This window comes from Pseudophryne corroboree, chromosome 8 (assembly GCF_028390025.1).
Source record: "Pseudophryne corroboree isolate aPseCor3 chromosome 8, aPseCor3.hap2, whole genome shotgun sequence".
Classification (NCBI taxonomy): Eukaryota; Metazoa; Chordata; class Amphibia; order Anura; family Myobatrachidae; genus Pseudophryne; species Pseudophryne corroboree.
The window spans coordinates 437,570,696-437,592,101 of record NC_086451.1 but is presented as its reverse complement, the minus strand read 5'-3'; the positions used below and the strand labels follow the sequence as shown (position 1 = coordinate 437,592,101).

Here is a 21,406-nt window from a genome sequence, read left to right as displayed (position 1 = left end):
TGAATATGGGCGCCATGTGTGTGATGCTTCTCATTATGATGCTAGGGGTGTGCCTGCGAAGTCATTGTGATACGGGGGCATAAAACAGGACTGCTGTATGAAACGTACGGATGCTGGATCTCGGTGCTCATTCACCCATTCCGGTGGCTTTGCCCAAGACTTCCGGAGCTCTGGAATGTAATTAAGGGTACATTTATCAAAAAGCCACCACTTCTTCTCAGGTGTGTGTAATCCCAAAATTTAATATGGCTATAATATAATCACATGATTGTCAGTTTAATTTTCAGGGTCACATACTGTGAAGAAATTAATAAATTTCAGTCTGGATCGCTATTGAGACAGAAATTGCGATTTTCTCAGTCCTGCTTTTGCAGAATTGCAATGCATATGCAGAAAGAGTACCAGCGAAAATTGCAGTTGACCCAGGGTTACTCGGAATAATGAGAATTCAATCGCACTGATACTCCCCTCGAAAAACGTGCATGATCCGCCGGCGTTTGTCCAACCACGCTTCCCCCCCCCCTCCCCCCAGCGAAAATTGCAGTTGACCCAGGGTTACTCAGAATAATGAGAATGCAATCGCACTGATACTCCCCTCGAAAAACGTCCATGATCCGCCGGCGTTTGTCCAACCACGCTCTCCCCCCCTCCCCCCGCTTCACTTCCAAATCAATATCAGGCCTTATGATCACAAAGTAATGAGTATAGTAACTCACAAATGAATCGGTGCGCATCTCCTACACATGGTTAGATGGCAAACAAAAGTATTTATTGATCTCTATACACAGTGGTACAAAATAGGATCCACTTTTGGCACTTAGACTGTGGGTGGTCTTTAGAATAGATCTGTTTTAGTTAAATACATTACGAATTGGTCAGTGGCATTTTTAATGACCTATGGAATACTTGAAGGAATATATAAATGAGCGGGTATGGGTCATTGGGTTGACTCAACTTAGGTCGACATGCATTAGGTTGACAGGCAATAAGTCAACGTGAAAAGGTCGACATGGGTTTTTGAACCCTTTTTTTTTTTTTTTTTTTTTGTGTCGTTTTCTTCGTAAAGTGACTGGGAACCCCAATTAGTGTACCGTGTCTCCTCGCTGCGCTCGCTTTGCTCGCCATGCTTTGGGCAAGATGTTCGCTGCGCTCTGCACAGGTTACCGTTCCCAATTGTAGTCCGTGTGGATCGTCAAGTATGGAAAGTCCACAAAATGAAGAAGAAAAAAATTTGAAAAACGCACGTCGACCTCTTTATGCGTCGACATTTTGACCATGTCGACCTAATGCATGTTGACCTTCAGTGGTCGACCTAATGACTGTCGACCTAACGACCGTATCCCAAATGAGTGCTGTGTGATAGAATCCACTCACAATGATTTTGGTCTTTTGATGGCATGAGTCTAGAACATGGGTCACTTGGGGGGTGTGGGTGTTTGTTTTCTTTGAGGTTTGCTATTAGTGTCTCTTTCACGTACTGTGCCTGATGTAGTCGGTGCAGCGTCTAAGGGCTGTTTTACACGGGCCAGGTAGCGCCAGCCGGCAAAATACCGGATGGCTTTTTGCCGCGGTCGTTCCGCAGAGCACATGTCAATTCACATGGCACGGCTGCTGGGTTGCAGCCGGAAATATCTACTGACAGGTCCGGCTCCCGTCCTTGTAGGCAGAGAACAGAGTGTGTGAATGGGAGCTTTCACACACAGCAGTTTGTTTGTTTGTTTGTTTGTTTTTTAGCTGTGGCTGCGCACCAGTAAATACTGCTCAAAGTGTGTGTGTGTGTGTGTGTGTGTGTGTGTGACGGATACTGCCAAATGGCAAAAAGCCGGACTAAGTTTTTGTCCAGCTTTTTGCCATCCGCTGAAAACCGGTGTGTATGAAACAGCCCTCAGACCTGCGTTCTGCACCCTCCTCCTCCGGGGGTGGACATGTTCTCACATTGCATTAGAGAAATCTGGAGCAACTTCCTGCTCTGATTGATCCAAGTCCTGTTAGTCGGCAGAAGGGTCCTAAAGGAAATTTATGTTGAGAATGACTCCATCTTGCTCCACCTGCTAACTGCTCTTCTTCCTCTCTCTCTGGGCAGGTCATCTGCTGTGAGGGCAACGCTGGGTTCTATGAGGTTGGCTGCGTGTCCACTCCGCTAGAAGGTCAGAAAGCTCTTTCTACTCCAGTCTGTCTTTCGGTTTGTAAATCTATCTATAGGACTATAATCCCCAGATGTACCGACTACATAGCAGCAGTGACTGATGCGTTACTTGAGCACTTATCATTTTATAACTAGAAGTAATCTGTTTTGGATGCATGGAATTCCTGTTTTAACAGTTAAAATCCCACAAATACTTAGTAATTTAAGGAGAGTTTAAAGTACCCCCTCCATCTTGCTTACTCCCTCCACCAAGGTATTGTGGGGAACCTCCTTTCTCTGTGGTGATCTGGGCACACATTGGGTGGAGCTTTCTGTCATTGCACTGCTTCTGGCCACCGAGGTTCAAAATCCCAAAACCATCTTACTATGAGGTGGGATTCAAAAGTGATAGGACGGGAAGGAGGAAGTGTGCGCAGTGTAGGCAGGTCCTGCAATAATCCAATCAGGCTCCTCACTCAGGACACGCCTTCCATCCTTTCAGCTTAGATACTGGGACAATCTCCAGCGCTGACTGGTCTCTGCCTCAGTCTCGTGGGAAGAGATGGCGTGGCCTAGCCCAGTGGTCTCCAACCTTAAAAGGGGTGTTCAACCTACTAAAGAGCACTAAAATTTTGGCAAAAAAAATCTGGCTAATGACCCAAAAAATTGAAGGTCATTTAATGAAAATGAAATGTTTCACAGAAAAACAATGGATTCAAATGAATACTGTGATATTGTTGCTATGCTCGTGATACATTATGCCACACACTGTAATGCCTGTGACACATTGAGACCCCCCACAATGACAGTGATACATTGTCACACACCGTAATGCCCATTATACGTTATGCCCCACAGTAAGGCTACAAATTACTTTTAAATTATCTGCTCATTGTCAGGGGTGTCGAGCTCTCACTGCCAGTGGTTTCATGCTCTGGGTGTCGTGCTCGTTGCCACGAGTTTCAGACTAAGTGTAATGCCCGGTGATGGGGGTTTCAGGCTCTGGGTGTAATGCCCGGTGATGGGGGTTTCAGGCTCTGGGTGTAATGCCCGATGATGGGGTTTCAGGCTCTGGGTGTAATGCCCGTAGGTAGGGGTTTCATGCTCTGGGTGTAATGCCCGATGATGGGGGTTTCAGGCTCTGGGTGTAATGCCCGATGATGGGGGTTTCAGGCTCTGGGTGTAATGCCCGTAGGTAGGGGTTTCATGCTCTGGGTGTAATGCCCGATGATGGGGGTTTCAGGCTCTGGGTGTAATGCCCGTAGGTAGGGGTTTCAGGCTCTGGGTGTAATGCCCGGTGATGGGAGTTTCAGGCTCTGGGTGTAATGCTCGTTGTCAGGGCAGAAGATGCTTCTTCCCGCGCTATGCGCTCCCGGCACTTCCAGGTCGGGCTATATTGCTGAGATCCAAGCCAGACACTAAAGGTCAAGTATGACCTCTAGCATTTTCTCCTCCGAGGCGGAGGAGTGCCACAAGCGGACGGATGGGCTCAGGGGAGATAAACGGGGACTCCTACTGAAGTCGGGCAGCAGGACACCGAGCTATCCGAATTGCGGCGGCGAGCGACCCGTCCCTCACAAACAAGGGGTTGGCGACTGCTGGCCTAGCCACTGTAATAGGGTAACAGCGGTGGTTCATGGTGGGGGGATATCCTCTGGATAGCTGTGTAATACCTATAATACTGCAGCTAGTGTTCGTCTCATTTTTCAACTAAATGTTTATTATTAATTTTAATTTTGTTCGTTTGTATTTCTATATAATGGGTTTCTCTGTTCCAGCTGGTTACTCTGTACTGGGCTGGAATCACCCCGGGTTTGCAGGCAGCACAGTGAGTACTTTTATCCCTAATCTGACTCTAGGTCATAGGAGAGGGACTTCATTCTCTGTACACGTTGTACAATGAGTGACGCTAATAGTGTGACAATCCGCTGTGTGTACAGATTGGGGAATGTCTCATGCGAGCGGAGAGCAGACTTTGGATTGTGTGTATTTAGGGAGTTTCCTCTCTTTTCAGGGGATTCCCTTTCCTCAGAACGAAGCAAACGCCATGGATGTGGTCATACAGTACGCTTTGTATCGGCTTGGCTTCAGCCTGGAAGACGTCATTGTGTACGCCTGGTCCATTGGGGGCTTCACAGGTGCGGTGGAAGATGGGGGGTATCTGGACATGCAGCAGGATAGAGGTGGTTGGGGGGTGATGTTACAGTATGAGACGGTCAGGACAAGGTGTATGTGTTGTAGGTTAGAGAATGATGGCAGCTGTAACTTAGAGATGAGCAATGTAAGATAAGAGTGGTGAGAGATGTGACACATTAATCTCTGTCTTGCAGCCACTTGGGCCTCCATGGCCTATCCAGACCTCCATGCTCTTGTACTTGATGCCTCCTTTGATGACCTAGTTCCGCTGGCCCTGAAAGTGATGCCTGAAAGTTGGAGTGAGAAAATAGTCCTTCATTAAATGTTTGTCTCTGAGATCTGATGCAACCTATTATGTGATCCACTTTCTGTTTTTCTGCCTCTGATAAAATCTGATCTTTACTCTGTTTTTAAGTGTCCGGTTTAATCCCCAATGAGTTTACTAGCCGTGCTTTGCTAGTGAAATCATTGGCCTTTTAAATTTCTGGCATAGACACTATGAGAAGCGCTGGGTTTACAGCCTGACACTTTGTAAATCAACTCCTCTGTGTAATGTCTTTTCTTGTTCTCATGATATGTTGCAGTGGTTTCCTTATTGAGCATGTCAGTAACTATTACCCACACATAGACATGGTACTATGCAAGAAGCGCTGTGTATACTGTGTTCTCGGTCTGGTATTAATCCCTCTCTGTCACGTAGGAGGACTGGTAACTAGAACGGTGCGGAAGTATCTAAACCTTAACAACGCTGAGCAGCTCTGCAGGTAATCTATCTGGACCTGACCTGATACTCTGTTTGGGATATGAAGATGCCCAGTAAAGGGGGGGACCTGGGATAGGTGATATCTGTGCACCCACTTTCTTTCCTCTTACCGTAGCGTAATAATAAGAATTTACTCACCGGTAATTCTATTTCTCGTAGTCCGTAGTGGATGCTGGGAACTCCGTAAGGACCAGGGGGAATAGCGGGCTCCGAAGGAGGCTGGGCACTCTAGAAAGATCTTAGACTACCTGGTGTGCACTGGCTCCTCCCACTATGACCCTCCTCCAAGCCTCAGTTAGGTACTGTGCCCGGACGAGCGTACACAATAAGGAAGGATTTTGAATCCCGGGTAAGACTCATACCAGCCACACCAATCACACCGTACAACTCGTGATATGAAACACAGTTAACAGTATGAAACAATAGAGCCTCTCAACAGATGGCTCAACAATAACCCGATTTAGTTAACCATAACTATGTACAAGTATTGCAGATAAACCGCACTTGGGATGGGCGCCCAGCATCCACTACGGACTACGAGAAATAGAATTACCGGTGAGTAAATTCTTATTTTCTCTAACGTCCTAGTGGATGCTGGGAACTCCGTAAGGACCATGGGGATTATACCAAAGCTCCCAAACGGGCGGGAGAGTGCGGATGACTCTGCAGCACCGAATGAGAGAACTCCAGGTCCTCCTCAGCCAGGGTATCAAATTTGTAGAATTTTTGCAAACGTGTTTGCCCCTGACCAAGTAGCTGCTCGGCAAAATTGTAAAGCCGAGACCTCTCGGGCAGCCGCCCAAGATGAGCCCACCTTCCTTGTGGAATGGGCATTGACAGATTTTGGCTGTGGCAGGCCTGCCACAGTATGTGCAAGCTGAATTGTACTACAAATCCAACGAGCAATAGTCTGCTTAGAAGCAGGAGCACCCAGCTTGTTAGGTGCATATAGGATAAACAGCGAGTCAGATTTTCTGACTCTAGCCGTTCTGGAAACATATATTTTCAGTGCCCTGACAACGTCTAGCAACTTGGAGTCCTCCAAGTCCCTAGTAGCCTAGGCACCACAATAGGCTGGTTCAGGTGAAACGCTGACACCACCTTTGGGAGAAACTGGGGACGAGTCCTCAATTTTGCCCTATCCATATGGAAAATCAAATAAGGGCTTTTACAAGACAAAGCCGCCAACTTTGATACTCGCCTGGCAGAAGCCATGGCCAATAACATAACCACCTTCCACGTGAGATATTTCAGATCCACGGTTTTTAGTGGTTCAAACCAATGTGATTTTAAGAAACTCAACACCACGTTGAGATCCCAAGGTGCCACAGGAGGCACAAACGGGGGCTGACTCTGCAGCACTCCTTTTATAAATGTCTGAACTTCAGGAACTGAAGCTAGTTCTTTTTGAAAGAAAATCGACAGAGCCGAGATCTGTACCTTAATGGAACCCAATTTAAGGCCCCTAGTCACTCCTGCTTGCAGGAAATGCAGAAATCGACCTAGTTGAAATTCCTCTGTTGGGGCCCTTTCGGCCTCACACCATGCAACATATTTTCGCCATATGCGGTGATAATGAGTTGCTGTAACCTCTTTCCTGGCTTTAGTAAGCGTAGGAATGACTTCCTCCGGAATGCCCTTTTCCTTCAGGATCCGGCGTTCAACCGCCATGCCGACAAACGCAGCCGCGGTAAGTCTTGGAACAGACAGGGCCCCTGCTGCCGCAGGTCCTGTCTGAGTGGCAGAGGCCATGGGTCCTCTGATATAAATTCTTGAAGTTCTGGGTACCAAGCTCTTCTTGGCCATCCACGAGTATCGTTCTTACTCCTCGCCTTCTTATTATTCTCAGTACCTTTGGTATGAGAGGCAGAGGGGAGAACACATAAACCGACTGGTACACCCACGGTGTTACCAGAGCGTCCATAGCTATCGCCTGAGGGTCCCTTGACCCGGTGCAATATCTTTTATAGCTTTTTGTTGAGGCGGGACGCCATCATGTCCACCTGTGGCCTTTCCCAATGGTGTACAATCCTATTGGAAGACTTCTGGAGGAAGTCCCCATTCTCCCGGGTGGAGGTCGTGTCTGTTGAGAAGATCTGCTTCCCAGTTGTCCACTCCGGGAATGAACACTGCTGACAGTGCTAACACATGATTTTCCGCCTATCTGAGAATCCTTGTGGCTTCTGCCATCGCCATCCTGCTTCTTGTGCCGCCCTGTTGGTTTACATGGGCGACTGCCGTGATGTTGTCTGATTGGATCAGTACCGGCTGGTTTTGAAGCAGAGGCCTTGCCGGCCTCAGGGCATTGTAAATGGCCCTCAGGTCCAGAATATTTATGTGTAGGGAAATAACCTGACTTGACCAAAGTCCCTGGAAATTTCTTCCCTGTGTGACTGCCTCCCAGCCTCAAAGGCTGGAATCCATGGTCACTAGGACCTAGTCCTGTATGCCGAACCTGCGGCCCTCTTGAAGATGGGCACTCTGCAGCCACCACAGTAGAGATACCCTGGTCCTTGGAGACAGGGTTATCAGCCTATGCATCGGAAGATGCGATCCGGACCACTTGTCCAACAGGTCCCTCTGAAAAGTTCTTGTATGGAACCTGCCTAATGGGATTGCTTCGTAGGAAGCTACCATTTTTCCCAGGACTCGCGTGCAATGATGCACCGCTACCTATTTTGGCTTCAGGAGGTCTCTGACTAGAGATGACAACTCCTTGGCTTTCTCCTCCGGGAGAAACACTATTTCTGGTTTATGTCCAGAACCATATCCAGGAACAGTAGACGTGTCATAGGAACCAGCTGTGACTTTGGACTGTTTAGAATCCAACCATGCTGTTGTAGCACTTTCCAAAATAGTGCTACCCCGACTACCAACTGCTCCTTGGACCTCGCCCTTATAACGAGATTGTCCAAGTACGGGATAATTACAACTCCCTTTTTTTGAAGGAGTATCAACATTTCGGCCATTACCTTGATAAAACACCCTCGGTGCCATATACAGTCCAAACGGCAGTGTCTGGACTTGGTAATGGTAATCCTGTACCACAAATCTGAGGTACTCCTGGCGAGGATGGTAAATGGGGACATGCAGGTAAGCATCCTTGATGTCCCAGGATACCATGTAATCCCCCTCGTCCAGGCTTGGAATAACCGCCCTGAGCGATTCCATCTTGAACTTGAATTTTTGTGTTCAAGGATTTTAAATATAAAATGGGTCACACCGAACCATGCGGTTTCGGTACCTCAACCCGTGTGGAATAGTAACCCCGTCCTTGTTGAAGTAGGGGCACCTTGAGTATTACCTGCTGGGAATACCGCTTATTAATTGCCTCTAGCACAGCCTCCCTGCCTGAGGGAGTTGTCAGCAAGGCATATTTTAGGAAACGGCTGGGGGGAGACATCTCGAATTCCAGCTTGTACCCCTGAAATACTACTTGAAAGAAACAGGGATCGACCTGTGAGCGAGCCCACTAATTGCTGAAATGTTTGAGACGGCCCCCCACCGTACCTGGCTACACCTGTGGAGCACCCGCGTCATGGTGTGGCCTCACAGGAGGCGGGGGAAGAATCTTGATTCTGGGAACAGGCTGACTGGAGCAGCTTTTTTCCCTCTACCCTTGTCTCTGTACAGAAAGGAAGCGCCATTTGACCCGCTTGCTTTTCTGAAGCCGAAAGGACTGTACCTTTGTCTGTGAGGAAACCTGAGGTAAAATTATTTCTTCCCAGCAGTTGCTGTGGATACGAGGTCCCAGAGACCATCCCCAAATAATTCCTCACCCTTATAAGGCTCTCTATGCGCTTTTTAAGTCAGCATCACCTGTCCAGTGACAGGTCTCTAATACCCTCCTGACAGAATGGACATTACATTTATTTTGGATGCCAGCCGGCAAAATATCCCTCTGTGCATCCCCCATATATAAGACGACGTCTTTAATATGTTTTTATGTTTTCCAACTAGTATCCCTGTTTGACAGGGTCACCGACCACGCTGCAGCAGCACTATCTGCAGGTCTCAGTCTAGTACCGGAGTGTGTAAATACAGACTTCAGGATAGCCTCCTGTTTTTTTTATCAACAGGTACCTATTAAAGTGGCCGTATCCTAAGACGGCAGTGCCACCTTTTTTGACAAACGTGTGAGCGCCTTATCCACCCTAGGGGATATCTCCCAGCGTAACTTATCCACCTGGCGGGAAAGGGTACGCCATCAGTAACTTTTTATAAATTACCAGTTTCTTAACGGGGGAACCCACGCTTTCACACACTTCATTTATTCATCTGATGGGGGAACAAAACACTGCCTGTTTTTTCTCCCCAAACCTAAAACCCATTTTTAGAGGTGCTTGGGTTAAAGTCAGAAATGTATAACACATTTTTTATTGCCGGGATCACGTCACGGATGTTCCTAGTGGATTGTGTATATGTCTCCACCTTGTCGACACTGGAGTCAGACTCCGTGTCGACATCTGTGTCTGCCATCTGAGAGAGCGGGCGTTTTTGAGCCCCTGATGGCCTTTGAGACGCCTGGGCAGGCGCGGGCTGCGAAGCCGGCTGTCCCACAGCTGTTACGTCATCCACCCTTTTATGTAAGGAGTTGACACTGTCGGTTAATACCTTTCACCTATCCATCCACTCTGGTGTCGGCCCCACAGGGGGCGACATCACATATATCGGCCTCTGTTCTGTCACCATATAAGCCTCCTCATTCAACATGTCGACACAGCCGTACCAACACACCGCAGACACACAGGGAATGCTCTAAACGAGGACAGGACCCACAAAAGCCCTTTGGGGGGACAGAGTAAGAGTATGCCAGCACACACCAGAGCGCTATATATATACAGGGACTAACTGAGTTATGTCCCTAATAGCTTTTATATAATATACTGTATACAGTGCCAATTTTAATGCCCCCCCTCTCTTTTCCCTCTTACTGTACTGTAGAATTGCAGGGAAGAGCCAGGGAGCTTCCCTCCAGCCGAGCTGTGAGGGAAAAATGGCGCCAGTGTGCTGAGGAGATAGGCTCCGCCCCTTTTTCGCGGCCTATTCTCCCGTTTTTTATGGAATTCTGGCAGGGGTATTTACCTCATATATAGCCCCTGGGGCCATATATTGAGGTATTTTAGCCAGCCAAGGTGTTTTTATTGCTGCCTCAGGGCGCCCCCCCCAGCGCCCTGCACCCTCAGTGACCGGAGTGTGAAGTGTGTGAGAGGAGCAATGGCGCACAGCTGCAGTGCTGTGCGCTACCTTGGTGAAGACAGAGTCTTCATGCCGCCGATTTTCCGGACCATCTTCTTGCTTCTGGCTCTGTAAGGGGGACGGCGGCGCGGCTCCGGGACCGAACATCAAGGCTGGGCCTGCGGTCGATCCCTCTGGAGCTAATGGTGTCCAGTAGCCTAAGAAGCCCAATCCGGCTGCAAGCAGGCGAGTTCGCTTCTTCTCCCCTTAGTCCCTCGCTGCAGTGAGCCTGTTGCCAGCAGGTCTCACTGAAAATAACAAATTCTAAGACTATAACTTTCTAAGAGCTCAGGAGAGCCCCTAGTGTGCATCCAACCTCGGCCGGGCACGAAATCTAACTGAGGCTTGGAGGAGGGTCATAGTGGGAGGAGCCAGTGCACACCAGGTAGTCTAAGATCTTTCTAGAGTGCCCAGCCTCCTTCGGAGCCCGCTATTCCCCCTGGTCCTTACGGAGTTCCCAGCATCCACTAGGACGTTAGAGAAAACCCCAGTACTGCTTAGCCTTACACCATATGCTGGTGAGCTCCAATAATTGTCTGTATCGGCATTGGCTGTCTTCCGTTACTCCACCATCCAGTCTTGGGAAGGGAGAGCCAATGAGCAAAGTAATATTATTTGTATGTTTCATTTATGCTTTGAGCAATTCCCTTTCGTTCCTCCCCAAGGTATCAGGGTCCCGTGTTGCTAATCAGGAGAACGAATGATGAGATAATCACCACAACGTAAGTAGAGATTACTGCGGCTCTCCTATGGTGTGATTGTTACGTTGTGTCCTTCATTGGTTCTTCTGTCCTTTACAGAAACCCAGAGGACATTGCGTCAAACAGGGGCAATGACCTGCTCATCCTTCTGCTGCAGCATCGGTAAGTGTGTCCTAGGGAAAGGATTTAAACACACCTAGAACCATCATCTATACCCCTAGGAACAGAACACCAGGTTTCTATGGTACTACTAAATGAAGCAGATGATTGTCTAGATTTAGACAGAGAGACCTTTTATAAGCTGCCTCTGAGTGAAAGGGTCTGGAACTTGCATAGGAAGAAGTTTCAGTAGTGGTTCTCCTAAACTCTTAACACCCTGGAGGTCCATCTATCATGTGGTAGAATAGGATGTGTCCTTAGCAACACATCAGGAGTTTCATTATTGTGTGTTTTGCTTGGCTACACCATCTCTCTTCATCTCCAGTTACCCCCAGGTGATGTCTGATGAGAGCAGGCTGGCGGTGAGAATGTGGCTCTCGGCTGCCACTCCAGAGCAAGAAGGTGAGGTGACCCATCATATGTGTCTATACCTTAGCAGCAACATTGTGTAGCCTTGTGAGACTGACACCAGGATAATCTCTACTACAATGTATTCTGTTCAGTCTCCCAGAAACTGTCAGCGCCTGCTGCCACTCACCTTTGTTCTCTTCCTGCAGCCTCTGTATTCAGCCACTATGGGGTAGAAGAAGACTGGTGTCTGTCCGTCCTACAGTCATATAAAGCTGAGCATTCAGGACCCTTTCCATGGAGTGTCGGTGAGTATGTCAGAGTAGAAGACTAACTTGCCTGAGGTGACCCCTAGTCCGAGGCCAGAGTATTGACACCTGAGGTGACCCCTAGTCTGAGACATGAGCAATTGGCACCTGAGGTGACCCTAGTCCGGGACCAGAGCATTGGCACCTGAGGTGACCCCCCTTCCCCCTAGTCTGAGGCCAGAGCATTGGCACCTGAGGTGACCCCCTAGTCCGAGACCAGAGCATTGGTAACTGAGAATAAGTAGCAGCATTATCGGGGAATAACTCAGAACCTGGATGGAAGCTGCAGACTGGTTTCAGAGACTTTGAGAATACGTTGCAATGGTTATCACTCTGTTACTCCTTTTGTAATAATCCCTGTAACCTCTTCCTGGCTGTAAGTAACACACCCTGCTTGTTTAAATCACATGGTCCATACAGCAAATGGGGTTAAATAGACAGAATTTAGTAAAGCAGAAAGCAATGATCCATAGAGCCAATATGGATCGGACATACACAGAAGTAGTCACATACCCCCTGTAAACCAAGCTTTAATCCTAGTCTGATCCACAATGACTGTGTTCTCTATCACTTTTGCTGGATCCAAGTTTTGCCTCTTATTCTTCACATGTTCCCTGTTTGCTGGAATTCAGACCAGTCCTGTGTGTGTTATGGACCATGGAACGTTGGCTGTATCTGATCCAGATTTCCTTTTTTATGGGTTTCTCCTTGGTGTGGTTATCCTGTCGGTAGTACAAAATGCTTTTACCCCAGGCTGAGTGTTGCTGGTCATAGTAGTCCTCTAGTGGGGTGGTCTTCAGTATGCCGGCTGTTGGGATCCCGGCACACAGTATACCGGCGCCGGCATACCGACACTTATTCTCCCTCGTGGGGGTCCACGACCCCACTGGAGGGAGAATAAAATAGCGTTGCGTGCCCGCAAGGGGCTCATTTGCGCTCACCACGCTGTCTGTATGCCGGCGGTCGGGCTCCCGGCGCCGGCATGCTGGTCACTGGGAGCCCGACCGCCGGCATACCATACTACACCCCTCTCGTGCCTGCATGGTACACAGCTCGTTAGTAATCTTGTGTCTTTAATATTACACTGTCCTGTCACCTCTTCCAAACCATAACCTCATTGGCTGAATTGCTCAGTGTGGAATACTGACCGCTGTAAGACGAGGAGGGAAGACTGCAGCATAGACCGTAACATTGTACATGGATTTATATGTTGTCTTCACTATTTTTCCTTCCATTCAGGGGAAGACATGAGCGTAGAAGGAAAGCAGCAGCTGGCTCTATATCTGGTGTGTATGGATTATTGTCGCCTGTGTCATTCTCTCCCCAGTCATGCACACTATGTACTGTATAGGTGTTCCTGTACTGGCTGCATGCACAGTCCTGTCACTCCATATTCCCCACTCTCTCCCTCCTGAGCCTGCATTGTGCCCTGCAGCAGCTGTCCTCTCTGTGCCCTGGAGACTGCGCTATTCCTGTACTAGTATCAGCTATGTATTTACTCAGTTCTATGGCTGTGCATACTTCTACTCCGCCGCTCCCATAGTGATAAGGGTTCTATAGTAATGACTGCTGTACTGTACAGACTGCTGTTCTGCAGAGCTTGTCATCGTTCACCTGCAGCTCTTACCCTGACCCTTATCCACCAGTGTTCCTTACAGCGCCCCCTGCAGCTCTTACCCTGACCCTTATCCACCAGTGTTCCTTACAGCGCTTACCCTGACCCTTATCCACCAGTGTTCCTTACAGCGCCCCCTGCAGCTCTTACCCTGACCCTTATCCACCAGTGTTCCTTACAGCGCCCCCTGCAGCTCTTACCCTGACCCTTATCCACCAGTGTTCCTTACAGCGCCCCATGCAGCTCTTACCCTGACCCTTATCCACCAGTGTTCCTTACAGCGCCCCCTGCAGCGCTTACCCTGACCCTTATCCACCAGTGTTCCTTACAGCGCCCCCTGCAGCTCTTACACTGACCCTTATCCACCAGTGTTCCTTACAGCGCCCCCTGCAGCGCTTACCCTGACCCTTATCCTCCAGTGTTCCTTACAGCGCCCCCTGCAGCTCTTACCCTGACCCTTATCCACCAGTGTTCCTTACAGCGCCCCCTGCAGCTCTTACCCTGACCCTTATCCACCAGTGTTCCTTACAGTGCCCCCTGCAGCTCTTACCCTGACCCTTATCCACCAGTGTTCCTTACAGCGCTCCCTGCAGCTTTTACACTGACCCTTATCCACCAGTGTTCCTTACAGCGCCCCCTGCAGCGCTTATCCTGACCCTTATCCTCCAGTGTTCCTTACAGCGCCCCCTGCAGCTCTTACCCTGACCCTTATCCACCAGTGTTCCTTACAGTGCTCCCTGCAGCTTTTACACTGACCCTTATCCACCAGTGTTCCTTACAGCGCCCCCTGCAGCGCTTATCCTGACCCTTATCCACCAGTGTTCCTTACAGCGCCCCCTGCAGCTCTTACCCTGACCCTTATCCACCAGTGTTCCTTACAGTGCCCCCTGCAGCTCTTACCCTGACCCTTATCCACCAGTGTTCCTTACAGCGCCCCCTGCAGCTTTTACCCTGACCCTTATCCACCAGTGTTCCTTACAGCGCCCCCTGCAGCTCTTACCCTGACCCTTATCCACCAGTGTTCCTTACAGCGCCCCCTGCAGCTCTTACCCTGACCCTTATCCACCAGTGTTCCTTACAGCGCCCCCTGCAGCTTTTACACTGACCCTTATCCACCAGTGTTCCTTACAGCTCCCCCTGCAGCTCTTACACTGACCCTTATCCACCAGTGTTCCTTACAGTGCCCCCTGCAGCTCTTACACTGACCCTTATCCACCAGTGTTCCTTACAGCGCCCCCTGCAGCTCTTACCCTGACCCTTATCCACCAGTGTTCCTTACAGCGCCCCCTGCAGCTTTTACACTGACCCTTATCCACCAGTGTTCCTTACAGTGCCCCCTGCAGCTCTTACCCTGACCCTTATCCACCAGTGTTCCTTACAGCGCCCCCTGCAGCTTTTACAGTGACCCTTATCCACCAGTGTTCCTTACAGCGCCCCCTGCAGCTCTTACACTGACCCTTATCCACCAGTGTTCCTTACAGCGCCCCCTGCAGCGCTTACCCTGACCCTTATCCACCAGTGTTCCTTACAGCGCCCCCTGCAGCTCTTACACTGACCCTTATCCACCAGTGTTCCTTACAGTGCCCCCTGCAGCGCTTACCCTGACCGTTATCCACCAGTGTTCCTTACAGCGCCCCCTGCAGCTCTTACCCTGACCCTTATCCACCAGTGTTCCATACAGCGCCCCCTGCAGCTCTTACCCTGACCCTTATCCTCCAGTGTTCCTTACAGCTCCCCCTGCAGCTCTTACCCTGACCCTTATCCACCAGTGTTCCTTACAGTGCCCCCTGCAGCGCTTACCCTGACCCTTATCCACCAGTGTTTCTTACAGCGCCCCCTGCAGCTCTTACCCTGACCCTTATCCACCAGTGTTCCTTACAGCGCCCCCTGCATCTCTTACCCTGACCCTTATCCACCAGTGTTCCTTACAGCGCCCCCTGCAGCTCTTACCCTGACCCTTATCCACCAGTGTTCCTTACAGCGCCCCCTGCATCTCTTACCCTGACCCTTATCCACCAGTGTTCCTTACAGCGCCCCCTGCAGCTCTTACACTGACCCTTATCCACCAGTGTTCCTTACAGCGCCCCCTGCAGCTCTTACCCTGACCCTTATCCACCAGTGTTCCTTACAGCGCCCCCTGCAGCTCTTACCCTGACCCTTATCCACCAGTGTTCCTTACAGCGCCCCCTGCAGCTCTTACCCTGACCCTTATCCACCAGTGTTCCTTACAGCGCCCCCTGCAGCTCTTACCCTGACCCTTATCCACCAGTGTTCCTTACAGCGCCCCCTGCAGCTCTTACCCTGACCCTTATCCTCCAGTGCTCCTTACAGCGCCCCCTGCAGCTCTTACCCTGACCCTCCAATGCTCCGTACAGCGCCCCCTGCAGCTCTCACCCTGACCCTCCAATGCTCCGTACAGCGCCCCCTGCAGCTCTCACCCTGACCCTCCAATGCTCCGTACAGCGCCCCCTGCAGCTCTTACCCTGACCCTTATCCACCAGTGTTCCTTACAGCGCCCCCTGCAGCTCTTACCCTGACCCTTATCCACCAGTGTTCCTTACAGCGCTCCCTGCAGCTCTTACCCTTACCCTCCAATGCTCCGTACAGCGCCCCCTGCAGCTCTTACCCTGACCCTCCAATGCTCCGTTCAGCGCCCCCTGCAGCTCTTACCCGGACCCTTATTTACCAGTGTTCCTTACAGCGCCCCCTGCAGCTCTTTCCCTGACCCTTATCCACCAGTGTTCCTTACAGCGCCCCCTGCAGCTCTTACCCTGACCCTTATCCACCAGTGTTCCTTACAGCGCCCCCTGCAGCTCTTACCCTGATCCTTATCCACCAGTGTTCCTTACAGCGCCCCCTGCAGCTCTTACCCTGACCCTTATCCACCAGTGTTCCTTACAGCGCTCCCTGCAGCTCTTACCCTTACCCTCCAATGCTCCGTACAGCGCCCCCTGCAGCTCTTACCCTGACCCTCCAATGCTCCGTTCAGCGCCCCCTGCAGCTCTTACCCTGACCCTCCAATGCTCCGTACAGCGCCCCCTGCAGCTTACACTGACCCTTATCCGCTAGTGTTCCTTACAGCTCCCCCTGCAGCTCTTACCCTGACCCTTATCCACCAGTGTTCCATACAGCGCCCCCTGCAGCTCTTACCCTGACCCTTATCCACCAGTGTTCCTTACAGCGCTCCCTGCAGCTCTTACCCTTACCCTCCAATGCTCCGTACAGCGCCCCCTGCAGCTCTTACCCTGACCCTCCAATGCTCCGTTCAGCGCCCCCTGCAGCTCTTACCCGGACCCTTATTTACCAGTGTTCCTTACAGCGCCCCCTGCAGCTCTTTCCCTGACCCTTATCCACCAGTGTTCCTTACAGCGCCCCCTGCAGCTCTTACCCTGACCCTTATCCACCAGTGTTCCTTACAGCGCCCCCTGCAGCTCTTACCCTGACCCTTATCCACCAGTGTTCCTTACAGCGCCCCCTGCAGCTCTTACCCTGACCCTTATCCACCAGTGTTCCTTACAGCGCTCCCTGCAGCTCTTACCCTTACCCTCCAATGCTCCGTACAGCGCCCCCTGCAGCTCTTACCCTGACCCTCCAATGCTCCGTTCAGCGCCCCCTGCAGCTCTTACCCTGACCCTCCAATGCTCCGTACAGCGCCCCCTGCAGCTTACACTGACCCTTATCCGCTAGTGTTCCTTACAGCTCCCCCTGCAGCTCTTACCCTGACCCTTATCCACCAGTGTTCCATACAGCGCCCCCTGCAGCTCTTACACTGACCCTTATCCACCAGTGTTCCTTACAGCGCCCCCTGCAGCTCTTACACTGACCCTTATCCGCTAGTGTTCCTTACAGCTCCCCCTGCAGCTCTTACCCTGACCCTTATCCACCAGTGTTCCATACAGAGCCCCCTGCAGCTCTTACACTGACCCTTATCTACCAGTGTTCCTTACAGCGCTCCCTGCAGCTCTTACCCTGACCCTTATCCACCAGTGTTCCTTACAGCGCCCCCTGCAGCTCTTACCCTGACCCTTATCCACCAGTGTTCCTTACAGCGCCCCCTGCAGCTCTTACACTGACCCTTATCCACCAGTGTTCCATACAGCGCCCCCTGCAGCTCTTACCCTGACTCTCCAATGCTCCGTTCAGCGCCCCCTGCAGCTCTTACCCGGACCCTTATCCACCAGTGTTCCTTACAGCGCCCCCTGCAGCTTTTACACTGACCCTTATCCACCAGTGTTCCTTACAGCGCCCCCTGCAGCTCTTACCCTGACCCTTATCCACCAGTGTTCCATACAGCGCCCCCTTCAGCTCTTACACTGACCCTTATCCACCAGTGTTCCTTACAGCGCCCCCTGCAGCTCTTACCCTGACTCTCCAATGCTCCGTACAGCGCCCCCTGCAGCTCTTACCCGGACCCTTATCCACCAGTGTTCCTTACAGCGCCCCCTGCAGCTTTTACACTGACCCTTATCCACCAGTGTTCCTTACAGTGCCCCCTGCAGCTCTTACCCTGACCCTCCAATGCTCCGTACAGCGCCCCCTGCAGCTCTTACCCTGACCCTTATCCACCAGTGTTCCTTACAGCGCCCCCTGCAGCTCTTACCCTGACCCTCCAATGCTCCGTACAGCGCCCCCTGCAGCTCTTACCCTGACCCTCCAATGCTCCGTTCAGCGCCCCCTGCAGCTCTTACCCGGACCCTTATTTACCAGTGTTCCTTACAGCGCCCCCTGCAGCTCTTTCCCTGACCCTTATCCACCAGTGTTCCTTACAGCGCCCCCTGCAGCTCTTACCCTGACCCTTATCCACCAGTGTTCCTTACAGCGCCCCCTGCAGCTCTTACCCTGACCCTTATCCACCAGTGTTCCTTACAGCGCCCCCTGCAGCTCTTACCCTGACCCTTATCCACCAGTGTTCCTTACAGCGCTCCCTGCAGCTCTTACCCTTACCCTCCAATGCTCCGTACAGCGCCCCCTGCAGCTCTTACCCTGACCCTCCAATGCTCCGTTCAGCGCCCCCTGCAGCTCTTACCCTGACCCTCCAATGCTCCGTACAGCGCCCCCTGCAGCTTACACTGACCCTTATCCGCTAGTGTTCCTTACAGCTCCCCCTGCAGCTCTTACCCTGACCCTTATCCACCAGTGTTCCATACAGCGCCCCCTGCAGCTCTTACACTGACCCTTATCCACCAGTGTTCCTTACAGCGCCCCCTGCAGCTCTTACACTGACCCTTATCCGCTAGTGTTCCTTACAGCTCCCCCTGCAGCTCTTACCCTGACCCTTATCCACCAGTGTTCCATACAGAGCCCCCTGCAGCTCTTACACTGACCCTTATCTACCAGTGTTCCTTACAGCGCCCCCTGCAGCTCTTACCCTGACCCTTATCCACCAGTGTTCCATACAGCGCCCACTGCAGCTCTTACCCTGACCCTTGTCCTCCAGTGTTCCTTACAGCGCCCCCTGCAGCTCTTACCCTGACCCTTATCCACCAGTGTTCCTTACAGCGCCCCCTGCAGCTCTTACCCTGACCCTTATCCACCAGTGTTCCTTACAGCGCTCCCTGCAGCTCTTACCCTTACCCTCCAATGCTCCGTACAGCGCCCCCTGCAGCTCTTACCCTGACCCTCCAATGCTCCGTTCAGCGCCCCCTGCAGCTCTTACCCGGACCCTTATTTACCAGTGTTCCTTACAGCGCCCCCTGCAGCTCTTTCCCTGACCCTTATCCACCAGTGTTCCTTACAGCGCCCCCTGCAGCTCTTACCCTGACCCTTATCCACCAGTGTTCCATACAGCGCCCCCTGCAGCTCTTACACTGACCCTTATCCACCAGTGTTCCTTACAGCGCCCCCTGCAGCTTTTACCCTGACCCTTATCCACCAGTGTTCCTTACAGCGCCCCCTGCAGCTCTTACCCTGACCCTTATCCACCAGTGTTCCTTACAGCGCCCCCTGCAGCTCTTACACTGACCCTTATCCACCAGTGTTCCATACAGCGCCCCCTGCAGCTCTTACCCTGACCCTTATCCACCAGTGTTCCTTACAGCGCCCCCTGCAGCTCTTACCCTGACTCTCCAATGCTCCGTACAGCGCCCCCTGCAGCTCTTACCCGGACCCTTATCCACCAGTGTTCCTTACAGCGCCCCCTGCAGCTTTTACACTGACCCTTATCCACCAGTGTTCCTTACAGTGCCCCCTGCAGCTCTTACCCTGACCCTCCAATGCTCCGTACAGCGCCCCCTGCAGCTCTTACCCTGACCCTTATCCACCAGTGTTCCTTACAGCGCCCCCTGCAGCTCTTACCCTGACCCTCCAATGCTCCGTACAGCGCCCCCTGCGGCTCTTACCCGGACCCTTATCCACCAGTGTTCCATACAGCGCCCCCTGCAGCTCTTACCCTGACCCTCCAATGCTCCGTACAGCGCCCCCTGCAGCTCTTACCCTGACCCTTATCCACCAGTGTTCCTTACAGCGCCCCCTGCAGCGCTTACCCTGAAATATTTTACAGATATAAAATGTGTTAAACTGACTGAGGTGCTTGTTTTTGGAAAAAAAAAAAAAAATGCAAATCTGTGTTCTCCCCAATCCCCTGCGATATGGAGGCCGTGGTACTTGGCATATGTGACCTCTGCAGTTCTTATAATGAGTAGCTGTCCCTACTCCCTTACGTCTGCTGCTCCTTTACCGATTGGGCAGTAACAAGTTACAATCGTCTATTCCTGACACCATCACAGGTCCTGCAACAAATGGTGACTACAGGGTTCTCCGCTACGTCTCCCTGTCTTTTCTACAGTAACTTTGCTACAAGACTGTGCCCATATTTAGATTGTAGCCACAGTTTAGCTCTGCATAACTCGCATATAGGGTGTTTTCATAGTAACTGGCTGTAGCATGCTATACTGATAGTAAGTGGTAATAGTTTATATATCGCCACTGCCCACACCCAGAACCGCTGAGCTGCTTTGAGTGTTTGGTGCTAGCCATTGGTTAGAAGGGAATTATGGGTACTTTCTTGTTAAGCGAGTTGCTGATACTGGTGCTTCCTGTGCGTAACCCCGGAACCTGCATTATGTTTGTGTATTGCAGTCGTGTAATTGTTGGGTTATCTGTTGTACAGTCTGCAGCATTCATAATGCAATCCCAGCAGATACTGTGCCCCACCTGAAGTGTGCAGAAGATAAAGGATCAGCTTCTGGTACAGTTTTATATGTAGGGGACACAGCACCAGTATCTTATCACCTTGCAAAGGATAGGCAGCCACCATAAATAATGGTTCAGATTCTGCTTAAAGCTCCTGGCCTGGCCTTTGTAACACGTTTCCTTCTCCACAGGCACAGAAACATCTGAAAAGCTTTGAAGCAACGCACTGTACGCCGCTGGCAGCCAGTGCCTTCCAAATGCCCTGGAGCATATAATATTGGAATGTGCGGTTAGATCCGCACACTGCTGTTCCTGGGTTAGATACACCCTCCCTGTCCTTCCTCCAGTCTTTGTGAGCGGCAGCTACTACGGACAAAAGAAAGATGGCCGTCCTCCCACCCATCTCTCATACCTCCTTGGACTTTTTTTTTTAAATGAATGGATTTCTGTTGAGCAGGAAAGTGTAAGAACACTGATGAGGATTCAAACACCGCCGTTAAGATGTGACTAATGCCCGTACGACGTTTCTGTCCCTGTCATAACACTGAAGTGCACCCGGCTTGGCTCAATGGTACAGGGATTACTGTCCCAAGAGCGAGTCCTTTTTTATTTCAATTTTTTTTTTTTTTTTTTTAATCTGTTGGACACTGAAATAAATCCGTGTTGAAGAAAACTTTTCTTACGGTTATCTAAAGTTAATTACATTATGTAGACGGCACTCTTAACCACTGAGCCAGTTTCTTGCTAGAGCCTGATGTGTGCAGCAACCCTGCTGATATTAAATACTGCAATATCATTGGATACTTGGATCAAGACAAAAATATTGCTCATTGCGTTCCTGCTAGAGATGTCTGCTCATGTATTTATTGCTGCAGTCGCATG

The 21,406-nt window shown here is 50.9% G+C and overlaps 1 protein-coding gene across 1 annotated transcript in view; it reads left to right on the top strand.

Moving 5' to 3' along the window:
- ABHD16A (abhydrolase domain containing 16A, phospholipase) overlaps positions 1-21,202 on the top strand; it is a 50,775-nt gene extending 29,573 nt beyond the window's left edge. The window contains exons 10-20 of the mRNA XM_063938074.1: positions 2,084-2,147; positions 3,904-3,953; positions 4,140-4,263; positions 4,456-4,560; positions 4,962-5,025; positions 10,928-10,984; positions 11,063-11,125; positions 11,448-11,524; positions 11,680-11,778; positions 13,018-13,064; positions 20,716-21,202. Of these exons, the coding sequence (XP_063794144.1) occupies positions 2,084-2,147; positions 3,904-3,953; positions 4,140-4,263; positions 4,456-4,560; positions 4,962-5,025; positions 10,928-10,984; positions 11,063-11,125; positions 11,448-11,524; positions 11,680-11,778; positions 13,018-13,064; positions 20,716-20,799 (834 nt within the window). The 3' untranslated portion in view covers positions 20,800-21,202. The remainder of the gene's footprint in view (positions 1-2,083; positions 2,148-3,903; positions 3,954-4,139; positions 4,264-4,455; positions 4,561-4,961; positions 5,026-10,927; positions 10,985-11,062; positions 11,126-11,447; positions 11,525-11,679; positions 11,779-13,017; positions 13,065-20,715) is intronic.
- The last annotated feature ends 204 nt before the right edge of the window (positions 21,203-21,406 follow it).